Here is a 17,173-nt window from a genome sequence, read left to right on the forward strand (position 1 = left end):
AAGCATCACTTCATCTTTTGTCATTGTTCTTTGCTACCTCAGCGCTGTGGTCTCAACTATCTGCTGTGAATAAGTTACCCTGGCAGGTGGGTGATTATTTTGGCCACTGTACACAACAAAGACCATCCAAGGAAACTCAAAGCTGATCGAGAGAAAGCCAAGACGGGAGAAGAAGAGGCCAGGTTTGAGCTAAGTTCTGGATTTAAGGAGCTTGGTTCTCCCTGTGCATACTCCTAATGGGGGACACAGGCAGATCCAGGGGGATGCTGAGAATTTACACCAACTGAGGAGCTGTCTCCTTATGCCAGTATCACAATAACACTTCACGTTATTCCTGCCAATTCTTAGTCTTGATTATTTGTGCCGCAAGTTTTTTGAGGCAGAAGATTCTGATTTCTGGACCTGTTTAGTGCTGTGGGATCACAAACACAGCATGAGCTTCCAGGCAATACTGCAAGGCAAGTAATAAAATATTTATCCTCCACTGCCTTCTGTCCTTGTATGCTCTGCAAAGGGAGACGACAAAACTAAAGCTACTGATTTACAGTTTGAGTCTTCTAAAGGAACAAACCCGAGCTGTTACAGCCACATCTCTCTCAAAAAACAAATGTCTTCACACCCTGATGCCTTGCAAAATATTTTCGTTTCTTACATAATAATAAAAAACCCCAAAATTTCCAAATTAAAGGGAAATAATTATAGATAATAACAAAGCCTACATGGCTTAGAAGATTAAAGAGCCTTTTCATAACGATGTTAATAAAGCTGCAATGTATATGGGACATGTGATGCTCAGAGCTGAGTCCCAAACCCACCTTCAGGGAACCTGAAGCTTCACAAAAGCCTCAGCATCTGGAGTCAGAGCCTGGCTCCCAGAGGGGTGAAAGCAGCATGTTCCTGCTCACAGCCGCAATCCCCACCTACATCTCTTCCCTTCAACCACTAAATGTGAAGCTGATAAATTCCTACCCCTAATTTCACCCATTATTTTTTTAGAGTGCTACAGAAGCTACAGACATTTTTTGACGCAACACCCCAATTTTGGGCAGTGCGATTGATCTTTTTTTGCTGGAAAAGCTTCCTCAGTGTGCAAAGCCCTGCACATGGCCTGACCTCTCTGAGTCTCCAACCTGACCCAGCCTGTGGGGTCACTGGTGCTAAAACCAGGCTTCCCTCCACTCTTACGCCAGAGCTAATCAACTATGCCAGAGCCGATGCTCCAGAAGCGATCAGCACGTCCCTTTTCGAGCATTAAACAGCGAAGTTGTTCTACTCATAACCTGTAATGGCAGCAAGGAAACTGGCCCTATGCGATGCATTCCTCCCTTGCAGATACAAGGGAGGGAAAGCACCAGGCACCCGTACTTACCGGGCAGTGGAGGGAGCTGGTTCCTGCTGTGGTGGTAGTACCAGTGGAGGAGGTGGCAGAGATTCTCCAGCAGCAGCACGTGGAGGCCAAAGAACAGAAACCCCTGGAATGATGTGCTCTGTTAGAGCATCTCCTCTGCCGCCAGGTCCTGATAGCAGCTATTGCCTTCCAGCACCAGTGCCAGCCCTCCTGCCACCATTTTCCAGAAATACCAGGGCACGACCCATCCCTGCACCCGAGCCCTCCAGATATCCCCTCACTGGGCCCCTGCACAGCCCAGTGCCTTCCCCCAGCAGGCAGTGGAGGCTTTGCCAGAAGACAAACACAACCAAACTCCAAAACTGTTGCAGAGGACATTTGAATGCAAAGGGCTGCTGGAGCTAACGGGGCAGGATGGTGGCGGCAAGGGAAGGGGACAGCTGCTGCAGACTCAGTCAGCTGAAAGCAAAGCTGTTGGGCACCTTCCCAATGCGGCTAGACCAAGGGAGAAGCTGCTTGTATTTCTGGCCCATCACCCCCCAGTTTTGGGGCTGAGCAGGGACCGTGGCATTGGAGAGGCAAACACTACCCCCCACCAAGGCATCTGGCTTCTGCCAGCACAGCTCCCCAGCGAGGTACACAGCCAAGGGACCTTCCCCATCCTCCCTCTCTGGATCTCCTGATTGCTGCCTTATTTTAAGAAGGGAACTAAATTGTTTAGGAGCTAACGAAGAAGATAACACAGGAATTTCTCCCCATTAATCACTTCATGCCATGCTCTGAGGTTTTCTTTTGTTCAAGCTACAGAGAAACACAGGGCTGGGCAATCCCTGTCTTGGGAGAGAAGTCACCCCACAATATTTTGATGCAACAGGACTTTATGAAATACAAGATTTTACAGTAATGGCATTATGGTTGCATATTAAACTGTAACAGGGAATAACACAGCACCATGCAGCCTGCCAGTGGTGGATCAGCACTGAGGAGTGTTTGAAGTTTGCGTAACAGCACTAGCTGCCAAGGGCAAGGATGCTACAAGCACAGGAAGGGCTCTCTGGAGCCACTGGTCCCAGGGAACCCAGGGGAAGCTCCAGCATGGAGCCACATCCCCACAGCAGATCCAGACTCTTCGGAAACCAAAGGCAAAAGGCAACGGCAGGAGGCAACGCTGGCAGAACTGTTTCCAACACAGAACAACCGACTTGAGGTGGCTCAGAGCTGGCCACACAAGCGTAACTTCCCTCTTGCCTCTGTTGAGATAATTAAGGTTGGAAACACTTAATAAAAGACCTGCGACTTTGAAAAATGAATATGCTTTCTGCAGTGTGCCAGGATTGCTCTCTTCTTCATATCTCAGCAGAAAACCTCCTTTGCTTCCCCCTGTAAGAAAACTGGAAGACCTAAAGCTGCAGCTGGCCAGACCACAAGGTGGGACAGAGTGGGACAGAGAGGGTCCCCCCATGGCTGGTAACGCCAGGGCACCAAGTGCTGGCAAGCAGAACGGTGCTCAAAGGCATCGAGTGTGCCCACAAAGAGCATGGAGAGGAGTTCCTGGTGTCTCAAGCTTTTATTGCACAGAAGGAGAAATAATCTAAAGGCTGAAACAATCCGAGATGAAAGGAAGGGGAAGGCGGTGATTTCCCCCTCTTTGTAGCATCAGCAGTGATCTGTGGTGCTGGGGCTTGCCTCGTCCCAGAGCCCTCCCTCGCACCTCTGCGGGTCTCTGCCACGACTGCTGCCTGCAGGCAGGACAGCACTCCGCGCAGGGGGTTTCCCTGGGGGAGCAGAACCAATGGTGATGGGGGTGTCCATGTAAGACCTCACCCCACAGCCACTGCCACTGCCACCAAGCCTAAGGGCTGCGCAGGAAATCCTGCAGCGTCCCCAGCTGAACCTCTCACGTCTCAGATCATGGCAGTGGGAGAAATGGCTCCTCGTGGGTGCTCACTATGGGATGGGCTTTAAGCAAAACGAGCAAAGGTGAGGTCAAATGTACTTTGTTAAGGCATTTCTGAATCATCTGTCCCTTCAGATCTGTCCCAAATGCTCTATTTGGATCCAGCTATGCCATCAGGTTGCAGGTGTCACATCAGAAAGGATGTGGGAAATCACTAGGAACAGTTTCTAAGGCATCATTTCACAGTTTTATAGTAGAGGTCATTACACAGCATTACTGCACCAAAATGTGCGATTCTAGTTGTGAATATATTTCATCATCTTCTCACACTTGCCACTGAATTCTGGCCTATTGTCTAATGCCTTAAAGTACTTTCTAAGACCTTGATAATTGAAATGCTGAGGTAGAAAATTACTGTATTACAAGCAGGCAAATTCATGCCGAGAGGAGAAATGAATTGACCTGGAAGGCCGCACCCATCCGTGGCACAGCCGGGAGCAGGGCGCTGCCTCTTGCTGCCGAGGTCACCACTCCCAGGCACAAAGCATCCCTAGTCACCTAGAAGACATCTGAAATGGGGTGTTGTAAGCTTTTATAGCGGTGATGGTCTTTAGAGCTCAACAGCGCTTATAATTGAATTCTTTAAAAGGATTATACTGTCCTCAGTAACCCTCGTGGCTTCCCTGAACTGGCCCTTTCATTTGCAGTTTTTCCCCCTTTGGGTAAGATATGAAACCCAGCAACATTGTCATTTGCATAAACAAACAAGCCTGGAATATTTAAATAACGATTCACATCCTTTCCATATATATTCAAGTTATTTCACCAGGCACAGTGGCAGCCATTAGCATTTCTAAATGCTTTCTGAAGTGACAGCTTGATTTTTTTTTTGTGTGTCCTTTACTGGAATTGATTCCCAAACTCCTCTCTGCTGATAAGTGAGGACTGGTGATAGCGGTCCCTCGAGGCGAAGTCTGTGTTCTCCTGGGTGAGCTGCGTGGTCTCCATGCCAACTGTTGCAAAGGACGGTGTCACCACGATCTGCTCTCGGGGAGATGGCCTTCTCCTGCAAACAGAGAAGCAGAGGCGCCTGCATCACCCCTTGTTTGCCATCCATTAGCAGCTGTGCTCTCGGCTGTGCAAAGAAGCCTGGGCGCTTCAGGAAGAGGCTAAACCCTTCTCAACACCCTTGGGAGGTGTACAGCAGATCTGAAAATATTTTTCTTAGAAGACACACAAAAAATACACTCCCTTCCCCCAGCACGCACTGGAAAATATACATTTTCTCAACAAATAAGTCTCGTCTTTGGACATTGACTATGGCAAACACTTTCCAGATGGAGCGTGAACCATTTCTGGTGCAAAGTACCCTTCTTATAGTTTCCTAAGCTTTAGTGTACAATTATTTTTGTAATTCTTTTAAATGGAAGAGGAGATTTTCCTGCAATCTCTTTACCCCAGAGGCTGATTTTAAGAAAACCTTATTGCGCATCTGCAAATCAAAACTGTAAGAGCTTGTAGCACCGACTCAGACCTCACCGAACACCTAAGAGCCTGAGAGGTGTCAAGGATCCTTGGCTACCTCCAACTCTCTTGCAATCTAATGGGATTTTTTCTCTAACTACAATTCACTAAAATATCTTGCCTGCATTTCAAGAAATCAGAGCTTAGGAAAAACCTGTAAATGACTTCAGGGTAATTTCTCACAACATAGCAAAGGTGGGCTTCAAAATGACCCACAAAATCCCCAAGCAGAGCCAAAATCATCTTTGTGCCAGCATGAGCAGGAGCCCTGGCATTAGCCGGCAATCCAGCCGGCTGGCTGACCCAGAGATTGCACTGTTTAGGAGAGAGAAATAGGATCAGTTTCTGCCTTGGGCACTTGCCAGTTCCCCACTCAGCCCTCCCTGGCAGGGTCCTTGCTCATCAATGGCAATGGTGGAAGCACCAAGGACTGTGCTGGTCTGGGAACCCACAGGATAAAATGCCCCGGCAACGACAGCGCCTCTACCCATGAGAAGTGGGGCTGCTTCTCCGGGAGGGATAGTTTCTCCTTTTCACACCTGGTAACTCTTCATGAAGCCTCACATCTCCACCAGATTCCCATGGGGAACCTCTGAAAACAGGCAGGAGACAGGGCTGAGATGCACCGAGGGACATCCATAAGGAAAATCCTGCTCTATCATCATAGCTGCGCCACAATAAAATGACCTGCCACAAACCCGCCCCAACACTGAGGTGGAACCAGCCAGGCAAGTGCCTGGGATACGAAGCAGTGGGGTCTGACTCAGCGCCATGAGTAATTCTGGCAGCACTGCAGCATGGCCCCACGTGCCCTTTCCCATCCTCACCTGCTCACCCTTGTCATGGGCTCATGTCCCAGTCCAGCAGATGTTGTGAAAAGGGGCAGGGGAAAACCCCTTATTCCAAACGACATATCCAGAAAACCAAGCGCACACCCTCCACACCCCCCACTCCTCTTTTGGGTAGTCTGCCTAACCTGGGCTCTCGTCCCTAACGCTTAGGCAAGTGTGCAGCTTTGTACCACTGCCATGAGAGGCAGCAGTAGCTGTGTGAACAAAGCTACTCACAGCAAGAGGTGTGCAGGGCAGGCGGGTCCTCAAGGACCCAGTCCCGTATTCAGAGACATCGACTGGTCTGGTAGAGAGGGATGGATGTGATGTGGGAGAACCGACTCATCTGCTCTCGGCTACACCACAGACCTGCAATGGGGACCTGAGAGGTCCTGTCACCCCCAGCTTTTCTCCCAAACCACCTTTGCTACCAAAGGCATGTGGCCATGTTAGAGGGACTGTAGGCAGGGGCAGGAGCTGGCAAGACAGGCATGGGCACGTGCCAACATGCTTAAATGCCTGGACTTTCATTTCTGTTAAAGGAGTCACCAAAGTTGAAGCTATAACGCTCGGCAGCTCGTGTTGTGCAGTCCTTACTAGAGTGTTCACCTGTCACAACAAAAAAGCAACCCAACAGATTGAGAACCTCAAATCCTATTGCATGGCACAGATGGTCACAACCTGCTATGGGAAACCCAAACATGATGGAATTAATAATTAATAGGATTAAAACAGATTAACAAAACTAATTAATAAGCAATCAAACAAAACCTTTAAGGTCTCCTGGGAAGGAAACCCCCGAGAAAACGCTACTGTAGTCCCATGCAAACTCAATACTGAACTGTTCCTTCGCTGAAGACCTGTTTTACTGTATTTGCCCCATAGCTATACCTTTCAGTGGATGGTGGGTGGAAGAAACGGAGTCTCCCATTTCTTATTTCCTACCAGATTTTCCAGTTCAACCTCAGCCACAGAGGCCGGGCACAGACCTTTAGGGTAAGATAAAGCTTCAGGCACCAAGATATGGGTATCAGTTGCCGTGTCCGTGCACCAGGCAGAGGAGGCTCCTGCCACCCCACTTGCATGGCCTGCCATATGCCAGGCTAAAGGGAGCAAACAGTTATTTTTACCATTAAGTAAGAATAACTTTGAGCACGCAAGCAGGGCCAGACAGACTGCTTAAGGTAGTGAGCAAGCCAACTCTTCCACCCATCTCTGTGCACGTTAGTGGGCCACAGGAGCAACAAGCACCGCCTTGGTCACTTGCCAAGTGACTGGTACCAACCTGCACAAGGTGATCAAAACCGACTTAATCCAGCCAAAGAAACTGAAATTTGCTGCTGCTCCTGCAGAGAAAAGGCACGAGAAGTCAGTATGCTGCTAATTATCTTATAATAGCATTACACCATTGAATTTTTTGCATAAAATCTTGAACCAGCTTGCTTGTTATTAGCCTTTAGTACCCAAAGATTTCGTGATGGCGAGAACACTCCTGCAGCTTTCCCACACGCTGTGGCTTTTAAACAATTGTCAAGAAATGAACCCAAATTCCCCATGGAGAACAGCTATCCCTTCCCAGACCAACAGCTTGTTAAACCTCAATAAAGCTGTGAGCAAAGCCCAGGCACCCACTGGGGTACCTTTTCCTCCCTGGACCGCAAAGATCGTTCCCACTGCAGGGATGGGGAGACAGGAGGAGCCATTCAGCTGACCTCCGCCGGGGTGGCTGTGGTCTCACTTTTCATTCCCTCTTGTCTGACCCTGTGGCTGGCTTAGCTTATTACACCAACACTTTTTCCTCCTGATTTCTCTGTAGAGTCATGCATTGGCTCACTGCAGGGGCAGGGAAGTGCCAGAACTGGCAGCAATAGCAGCAGAGGAACTTTGTGGTGAGGGACAGGGAGGAGAACTGAGACCCAGCAGTGCTTGGTGGATTTGGCTTAGGCTGCTGGGGAGCAAGAGAGAGAAGGGCGTAGTTGTCAAAATCTCAGAGCGCTTCTGCCCCCAAGGTCTTCATCTAGTCCTTAACCCCGAGCATCTCTCAAGCCAGTGTCTCCCAATGACAGGAGGGTCGTCCAGTCCTTTGGAGAACAAACTCACAGATCATTGGATGCCTTGTGATCACAAAATAACATTCACTCACAGCCAAATAAAAATCAGACTGAACTTTGAGAGCTCATTTCTTTTTCTTTGCCATGCATTGTTTTACTGTATGCATGGGAAAGCATGTGCAAAAGAAACCAAGAAAAAAATGTCTAATCATGCTGCTTTTTCTCAGATCACCTTCCAAAATCCTTTACACACTGACTGAGAAATTCTTGTTAAGGTCATTTTTGGTAAATATTTCAAAAGCAGAAAACAGGGCTATAACATAGTGAATATACAAAGGCAAAGAAAACTCCAAAGCCTGAAAACATTAACTGTGTTCTGTTTAATATCTGGGGGGCATGAAAAACTTTGTTAAAAGATGTATTTCAAGAGATACAAATTAGCAAGTACTACCTACCAGCACAGCTCTTTTCTACTATCCCATACAGATACATACAAAAGTCACTTCAGAGTAGAAGGAGAATTGCTGAGCTATGTTTCGATAGTTACTGAATGACAACTAGTTTTTGGTTTCTCATTGTCTGGGTTTCTGAAATCTAGAGCCTGCTTAACCTAATGTCTAATAATCTTTCATCAAAATAAACCTGGGTAGCTATTTCTGCATTGCCTAAAAGATGTATGAACTCAGGCTCTTTTGACTTTTCTCATCTTGGACAAAAAACAGCACATCCACGTGTGCAGTTATTTATGCATGCACACACCTACATATGTATGTATGCACCTACATACGTATGTATGCTTAAGTACATGTACGTGCACACTGTGTGTGCATCACTCTCCCCCTTCGGAGACACAGACCAACGCAAACCCCTCCCACGCCCGTGCCAAGGAGCTGTAGGCTCTCACAAGCCACTTTCTGAATGTGCTTCACTGTTCAATTTTGAATTTGTTTAAGCCGATCACATGCACAGACCTTTCCAATGCCCTCTGCCTTGAAGTATTTTCCCAGATTACATTCCCAACATATTCAGCCTGGTTAGTTCTGGAATCAAAAGGTTCTCTTGTTCTGCAGTTATGAATGCTGAGATTTAATGAGATACTCATCATAATCCCCATTTTCCTTGAAGTTTTCTCAGGTGGGTTTAGATCGATTAAGTTTATTAAAACGTATTTACGGCAGATTTTTCTCATTGCTCTGATACATTTACAATCTGCCATCCCTGTTAAGTTCTAGTACTAGTATCTGGATTTGCCATTTAAAGTGCAACATAAGAAAGCAATAAGCACAACAATCAAACTATCAAACCAATGCTAGTTACAGTTAGGATCCAATAAAAAATTAAACAGTCGGAGAGAAAATGTATTAAAACTGGCAGTGAAACAAAACCTCATCATTCACAGTGTCACCTGCATATTAAACACAAGAGTTTCAACTCCTAATTAAGTTAAATTAAAGCTTAATGAATTTTTAAGCAGGTTTAATAATAATAATAAAAAAACAACTCACCAAGGGGGAGTCCTGGGCTCACTTGGCCGATGTAGAAATACAGAATAACCGCTGCACCCAGGCTGACGAGGGTGTAGATCCACTGAATGACAAACATTACAATGAGGGACACGATGGCCTGTTGAAAAGACGTGATTTGAGGTTACCCCAGAGTCCGTAGATAATACAATGATAACAATTTGCCAGTCCTTTCTCTGCAAAGCCCAGGGGCTCCACTGCCCCCATGGCAGAGCTGGCAGCGCAGTGCCCATGGGGGGCTGCTGACCTTCCGCCACAGCCTGACGCCGGGTCAGCAGCTTGTTCCTCAGCCTGGCAAGAGGAGCCTGCAGCTCTGATGGAAATTCTCTAAAACTGAGGCAGTGCTGGGGCCTTCAAGTTGTTATGAAAGCAGTAGTAAATGCTCTTTTTTGTTGCTGTTGCCAGAAATACTGCATCTTCATTTTAAATGCATGCAAAACCAGTGCTTTGATGGCATCTCCACACCTCTGTCTTTCTCAGGGTCTTCTTGGGAGAGAAGACTTGCTGTGTAAGAGACATGCACTGTCAGGACCCAGGAAGCAGCTGCTCAGAATTATCCTGAATGAGTGTTTCCTTGTAGGTGTCTCCCTCCTAGTGATGTCCCGGGATGGGGACACCACAGAGGCCCTCCTTGCACAAGACCTGCTGCACAGCCCAGGTCCTGCCCATAGGAGGAACGATGCCAACTGCAACCACGCAGGTGGATGGATGCTCTGGGGCACTGGTGGCTGAGGCTGGTGGTGCAGCAGGACCCCTGGGGAACCACATCCTCTCCTGCCTGCAAAACCTCCACGGCGCGTGGCTTTTGGCCACACGCAAAGCATTTCCACCCAGTGTTATCTGAAAAGATTTGGGTATGGCATGGCTGAGGTTTCTTGGTAATGAGGTTCCTGTTACAGGGAGCCTCATTTGACCTCACTGTTAAAAGGAGGGACAGCACAGGTTTATGGTGTCATCTTCAGCAGCAGTGAGGTAGCAGTGAAAGTGAGCTACACCGAGTCCTAGAGGCAGCATGGTTCTCTGCTTGAGCTGTTCCAAGAGGAGTATCCAGAGGCTCACCAGCTCAGGAGGCAGATTTGGCCCAAAGCACATACAAACAGGGGCAGGGGTAGCATCTTCATAGCTGAGGTTAGGAACAGCATGTAAAAAGCGAGCTAAATGAGTCCAGGCTGACATAAACAGTGAAGCTCAAAGAGAGAGGTCAGAGGGGAGAGGAGCCAGTGATTTTATTTTGAATCGTTGATCCCTTTTCAGCTCTGCTGCAACCTCCTCCCAAGTCTGGTTATTGACAGGAAACCAAATCTGCTTTAATGAACACATCAGTCATCTCCATAAGCAAATTCCCCTGCGAAGGCAGAGAGAACTGACTGCTCCGTGATGACAAGTGCTTGGGAACCACATTAGTTACCGAGCCCAGAGACAGCTTCATCACGCAGCCTCCTGCAGAAGCCTCCACACCACCCCACCGCTGGTGCTGCGACCCCTTGCCAGGAGCTGGCTGCTGGCAGCCACAGCAGTGACTTTGAAAAGTAGGTGTCGAACTCCATCTGAGGATTACACTAAAAGGGTTCCCTGTGTTGTTTGGGTGGGTTTGTTACATTTTACACACAGCTATGAGATGCCTATCCATGCAGCGCAGCCATATGGTTCATTCACTATGCATATGTGACCCTTTCCTTGTCATCTGCCCAATAATCCATCTTTCCAAAAAGAATTTAAATGTCTTAAACTCCTCAGCGGCTTGAGATAGAAGCTATTTAAAAGTTATTTATTTTTTAAAGTAACATGCTGGAAGAATGCTCCACTTCCCTCCCTCAAAAGATGGAATTTCACAGCTGGGCTGCTGGTATCAGGAGGTCAGCCTTAATGAAACCCCACCCCGAGCTTGCAGAAACTGGCTCATAAATAAAAACACCACAGCTTTGAAGCTGATGCCTCACTCCATCCCATGGCAAGAAAAAGCCAGCTAGCACAGGGTGAAAAGAGGGACCCTGATTTCTTTCCCACCCAGCCATGCAACTCTAAAGTCCTAAGATGACAGATTTTGAATTTGTATCTTTTTGGTTTGGTTTTTTTTCTTGGGTTTTTCTTGGTTTGTTACGTTTTTTTGGGGGGTGGGGTGTGTTCTGCTGTTGTTTTAATTAATATGCCATCTGGCTTTCTTTGAATTTGAATTGCTGGATGCATGTTACCTTGAATACTTAACTCAGGTGACCTGGAATAATAGAATCAAAAGCTGTTTTAAAGCACTAGAGTGTATTTACACTGCAGTAAGTGATGAATTTCCTTCTGCTTTCTACAATCACAAACCAGTGCTCAAAATAAAATTACTTACACCAGCAAAGGAAACCCAGTGATTGCAGAATTTGGAGTAGAAGGATTCTGGTGTTTGCTGAATTCCCAGCTTTGGATTTTGTTGTTTTATAGATGATTCTACAGGAAAAAAAAAAAAAAAAAAAAGAAATACAAATAAAAGAAGAGACATCAGAAAGGAGCTATAGTGTGGGGTTTTTTCTCCTACTTTACATTACCAGATTCCAGAAAACCAAATAAGAAATTCTAGTTGACAGCTGGGTATGGCAGAGTTAGACCAAAACCTCTAAAATGAAAACAGAAAAGTGCAAGGAATAAACCAAAGCTGCCAGCTTTGGTACTGAGTCCATTGGAAAGCCACATCTGCCTGTCTCTGCCTCAGTTTCCCTATTTGTGAAAAAAGAAATAATATTTTTCTCCTTTGGAGGGGTTTATGAAGCTTAATTGTCTAATTGGTGATAAAACACTACAGCACTGAGATGACAAACTCCAAGCAAAGACACAGTATCAAATACTCACATCACCAACAAAACAAATACAGACTCTTAGCTGCAGCTGTCGAATTACAGACTCCATCTGCGGTGTGAGGACCGCTGCATTTTGATAGCCTGAGTTTTAGACTTGCACGACTCCATCCCACCTACCCCACGCCAGGATGAAGGAAACCCCAAGATACACTCAAAACCTTTTTAAGGTAGAGCATTGAGTGTGCATGTGTAGAATAATGAGTATATAGTAAACAACCCTACACTAAATATAGTCCTGCCTGCTTTCCTGTGATTAATCTTCCATAGGAAATTGCATTGGAACTTCTCCTCTGATGCATTGCAATGAACTCTACCCTCACCTGGAATAAATGATATTATTGCTATGAATCACTGAATGACAGCCCTGTATAAAGCTAGTTTCACACTTGCCTTCAGGAAAGCACCAGAAGGACCAAGGTTATAAATCATTCCCCCATAAGCATGGAGCTGTCCATCTCCCACAGCCCTTACCTTCTCCCCTCTGGCCAGGGAGCGCTGGCACCTCGCTACAGAGCTGCTCCCCCTGCTCCAGCAGCCTGGGGGACCACTGGGCATCTGCAGAGAGTGATGAGCATGGATTGGCATCATGCTGACAGCCCTCCTCAGCCAGGTCCTGCCAGCTCTCCTTGCGGGGCTCCACGGTCTCATCCCAGCCATACTGAGCCAGGGGAGCATCATGATGGAGATCCAGGAGAAAGCTGTCGTGTAACGTCTGCTTGGCCGGCTTCTTTGCCTTCTTTTGTTTGAGCTTTTGAGTTAAATTCTCAGCTCCTCCTTTTTTGCAAGTACCTGGCTCACTACGAAATGGTTTAAAAAGCTGGTCCATGTCTTTTCTGAATTCCAGCAAGGTACCATTTGATCTGCTTTGAATTACTCCATCTGCTGCATGGCTGGAAGGCTTGTTGAAAATTAAAGGCTGGGAAACGTGAGCAGGTCTAGCATTTCCCATCTGGGTGTTGTCAGGTTTCTGCTGAACTTTGTAGCTCAAGGAGACTGAGAAATAGGAATAGTCTACAGCAATATATGTCAGCATGAAGTTGATGGTGACAATGGGAGCAAGAACATTCACTTGCCCAATGAAGACGAAAGCCATGGTGATGAGACTTGTTAAGCAAATCGCAGCCACTGAAGTCTTATTAGGTCCTTTCTAGTTCATAAACAAAACAATCTCACATTTAAATCGATAATCATGAGCCTTACCATGAGGATTCCCCACTTGCTCAGCCACCATGGGTGGTGACCTTGGCAGTCTGCAGTACCCCCTTAGTCATGAAATACGTGCATGCATGTGCAAGCAGAAGCTCACCAGCTTAATAAATTCAGGAACAGGCTGGAAGCCAAAAGCTGCTGAGCTCCCACCTCACCTCCAAGCCTTACTCAAGCTTTGCCTTTGGAAAATTCATCCACTCTCACTCCATACCTCCACAGTAAAACAATGCCATTAAAGCAGCAATAAACCTTCAGAGAGATTTGCAGGGCTTATGGGAAGTCTGGCAATAAAATGTGTTAATTAGAGGTAACTGTTCATCTCTAATTTCTCTACAGGACTCCGCATTGCTGCCTACCCAAAAGGCTCCCACATGCTGTCATTGGAAAGGCTTCAACTGCCAGACACAGTCAAGGAAGGTCTGCCTGCATGGAGCAGTGCCACCTTCACATCAGCAGATTCTGGCCCTGCCCTGACACAAAGCTGAGCTAAATCCATGGTCTGCTGAGCCTCTGCACTTGGGCTTTCCCTCTTTTCACCCACCCAGGCCGTACCTGGCCAGCGGCAGGAGGAAAGCAGCAGAGGTTAGGCAGCCCAGGATGCTGGAGGGTGGGAGTCAGCCCCCAGCGATGCCTGGCGTGTGTCGGGAAGGCAGGCAGCCAGGAGAAACACTGCCTGCTCTTCTCCTTTGGGGTGGGGTGAAGGCAGGGAAAGGAGGAGGAAAAGAGAGACAAAGCAAAAGGCACTGGGGATGGAAAGATTTGAGCCATCAGCTCATGAACTTTAATCCCAGGCTAAGGTGCCCTTCCTTGGAGCAGGCACTGTCTTCCTGTATCGGTATCCAAGGAGCCTGTGCAGGCTGCTAAAGACCTCACTGGAAAATATCTTATAAGATATCTTACAAAATATCTTAGGTTTTCACTTACTGCACGTGCTGCTTTAATAAACACACAGCTCAAATGGAAACTATTTCTATTACCTTTGCTCTTATTTATTAATAGAAAAGGGGACCAGTTCTGGAATTTACAGCTTTTCATAATGAAACAGAAATACGTCTCGGAGACAAAGGAACACGGGTCTCAGAAAGCATCTTCAGTATCAGAAAGATGTACGGAGACAGGGAACAGATGGGACAATCCCAGGATCCTCTGGCTTGTGTTTAGCTCTACAGAAAACACTCATGTTCTTCCCATCAGCTGGGGTTACAGTGACTACAACACTTCCCTCAGCCACAGAAAAGAACTGATGTGGAACAGATTGGTAAAGGCAAACTAAATCTATTAACTCCCCATAAACCAAATCTAGACAATTTTCAAAGGTGGCAGAGAGAAGGAAGGAAGAAAAGTGATCTGCCTTTGACATCTCACCTCTTTTTGAGCCCTTCCCATCATGGCACTCTGCCCAGACAGAGTTCAGAACAGAAAATCTGACACAAAGACAGAAAATTCTCAGAGAGGTGAGGGGATCAGCTTTACAGTCAACTTTTTTAAATCACTGAGAATTTCACAAGTGTTGCCAAGGGGAGAACAGCTTGTCCTAGGATCACCTGACAACTCCTTTCAGGAGCTGGAAGTTTTTGCTGTTGTTATTGTTCCTGTTTCCCCTATATTTATTACTTTTTATTATTATTCTTGCTATTAATATGACTTGACTTTTACTTTGAGAAACATAAAATAAAGGATAGAAAATTATCATACTTATAAAATGTTTAAATATTTTAAAATGTTCATAAATACCAATATTGTAAAATATTTTTCTGTATTTACAAGCTGCTCTGAAGAAGCAAAACGTTGTAAGGTTTTTCCAGCCACCTGATACAGTTAGGTACTGTAGGCTACTGACAGTGACGGAATTATTTTCTCTCTATTTACAAGAAGAGAAACCCATTACAAATAGTTTGCTCTGAACATATAGCTCAAGACTACGAAGCCCTTAGTGACTGGTACTTTGATCTCAGTAGAACAACTCATGTGAATAAGGATTATTTGTGAGGACAAGGACAAAGGCCCTTGTCATACTCAAAGCAATACTTGTTTCAAAGTATATCTAAAGATTAGCAGCCCACTAACTTAACCTTTCAAATCTTTGTTTTTATTTTATAGTGTCCAGAAGGCACCTTATCTTACAGAGAAGTGTACTCTTCTCCAGTGCACACAGACCGAACCCACAGCACCACGACTAGTCATGTACTCAGCTATGAGGTTACCAAAGAGGATAGGAGCAGATTAAAGAAAACATGCAGCAAAGAAGAAGGAAAAAAAAAAAGGCACCAGCGTAGGTAAGGCGTTTGCAAAAAAAAAAACACACCCCCCCCCCAAAAAAAAAAATCCAGGCAAAGTTATAAGTGGCTCTTTTACAGAGAACATCTCAAAGAACCAGGTCCAAGGGAGGGAGGGGACCAACAGCATCCCAGGAAGGACTGTCTGTGCACAGGGGCAGGACAGACAGTCCCAGGTCAGGGTGAAGGGGTGGGTGAGTGGGATGCCGGGGTGAAGCAGGGCTGCTCCTGCATGGTGCTGAGCCCCACAGAAGGGCTCAGGGCAGAGGCGGTGCAGTACAGGGGACAGGCAGGGGAAGGACCACAGGCAGCTGGACTCTTGGTTTTTTCATAAAACCACCCATTTCCCAGCTTTTCTGACTGTGCATAGGGTATCCGACCCCAAGTCTTCCCCTCCCTGCATTTCATACACTTCTCATCTTACCCTACAGACACATAGAAATCCTGGCTTCTTAAATCACCAGTTTTCCTGCAGGTGAAGGTTTGACAGCAGTGTCAGAGAAAGCATGACTAACCCCACGTCCAAGAAAGGCGAGCATGGGGATCACATTCTCCTGGGCGATGCACTGTAGGATCCTGGGTGCTCCATATAGCCCTCCCATGCAGGAGGCCAGGGATGAGATGTACAGCCCTAGCAAAAACAAGAAACCCACCAAGGATACCTGGAGGAAGCAGAGAGAATGCAAAGTTGATTATATTGTTCTTTAAAGATGCCTGAGCAGTATTAAATACATGTATTTTAAGAGATCACATATATTTTGTAACATTGCTAAATGAACAGAGCGAGCCCTGGGAAAGCACAATTTAACTGCTCTGTGGCATAAAGTGCAAGCAATTAATACAGGAAAATTATCCCATTAAAGTAATTTAATACTGAACATCCTGTACCAACAGAGCCATTTGACAAGCTCATATCCAAGAAATTCTTTGTCACTTAGAGCAATTGCAGCAAAGCAGCAGCTATTAGATTCCCCTTAAGTGACTGGAAGTGAGTTTATTTCAGGAGGGATCACTTATATACAGAGCACATCATACAGGAAAAGCTGCCCAGGCTTCCAATCATCCAAAACAGGAAGACAAATCCCTGTGTCCCAGAGGGGAAAACCAATCCTGAAAGAAAACCCACAGTAAAACCAAATTGAAATTGCCACTTAAACAAATGGCATCTCAAAAAATATGCTCCGAAGGATATAATAGAATGACCTTATTTTCCTGTCTTCAATGAGAAAAGAATTTCCTTTGGCCAACATGAAACTTCAAAAAAAATCCTTAAAGCCATACTGCTAGCAAGGCTGGGTTTATTACTGGTTTCCAGTGAGCACCCTTTCGCACGGGGAGCATCTCCCACAGGCGTGGAGGGACAGGAGGGCAGCTCACGGTCTATCCCACAGAAGCGAGCACTGGGGTCTCCCTGCGCAGGTCCCCGCTGTCAAAAGCTGCAAGCACAGGCAGCTTATCTAAAAAATCCCACCCAAATACACCATATCCCACAACATGGACACTGTGCAAGAAAGCCTTGAAACGGGACTGCTCCTGGTACCGTGGTGTAACGACGTCAGACACAGCCAAGAAGACTAAGGTCATGGGGCACCTGAGCTGTCCCCAAGTCCTGTGGGACCACACAGGTCTGACAGCCAGCAGCCAGGTACAGGGGAAGGCAAGGCACGGTGGGCAA

At 46.5% G+C, this 17,173-nt stretch overlaps 1 protein-coding gene across 3 annotated transcripts in view; it reads right to left on the reverse strand.

Annotated features, from left to right (window-relative positions):
• Positions 1 to 2,900: 2,900 nt before the first annotated feature.
• SLC12A8 (solute carrier family 12 member 8) overlaps positions 2,901 to 17,173 on the reverse strand; it is a 54,940-nt gene continuing 40,667 nt past the window's right edge. For all 3 annotated transcript variants that reach the window (XM_056350100.1, XM_056350101.1, XM_056350099.1), the window contains 6 exons: positions 16,014 to 16,160; positions 12,485 to 13,160; positions 11,509 to 11,606; positions 9,156 to 9,273; positions 6,885 to 6,945; positions 2,901 to 4,311 (listed from right to left, as the gene is read on the reverse strand). In XM_056350100.1, coding sequence (XP_056206075.1) covers positions 4,146 to 4,311; positions 6,885 to 6,945; positions 9,156 to 9,273; positions 11,509 to 11,606; positions 12,485 to 13,160; positions 16,014 to 16,160 — 1,266 coding nt within the window. In that variant the 3' untranslated portion in view covers positions 2,901 to 4,145. The remainder of the gene's footprint in view (positions 4,312 to 6,884; positions 6,946 to 9,155; positions 9,274 to 11,508; positions 11,607 to 12,484; positions 13,161 to 16,013; positions 16,161 to 17,173) is intronic.

Source organism: Falco biarmicus, chromosome 8 (assembly GCF_023638135.1).
Source record: "Falco biarmicus isolate bFalBia1 chromosome 8, bFalBia1.pri, whole genome shotgun sequence".
Lineage (NCBI taxonomy): Eukaryota > Metazoa > Chordata > Aves > Falconiformes > Falconidae > Falco > Falco biarmicus.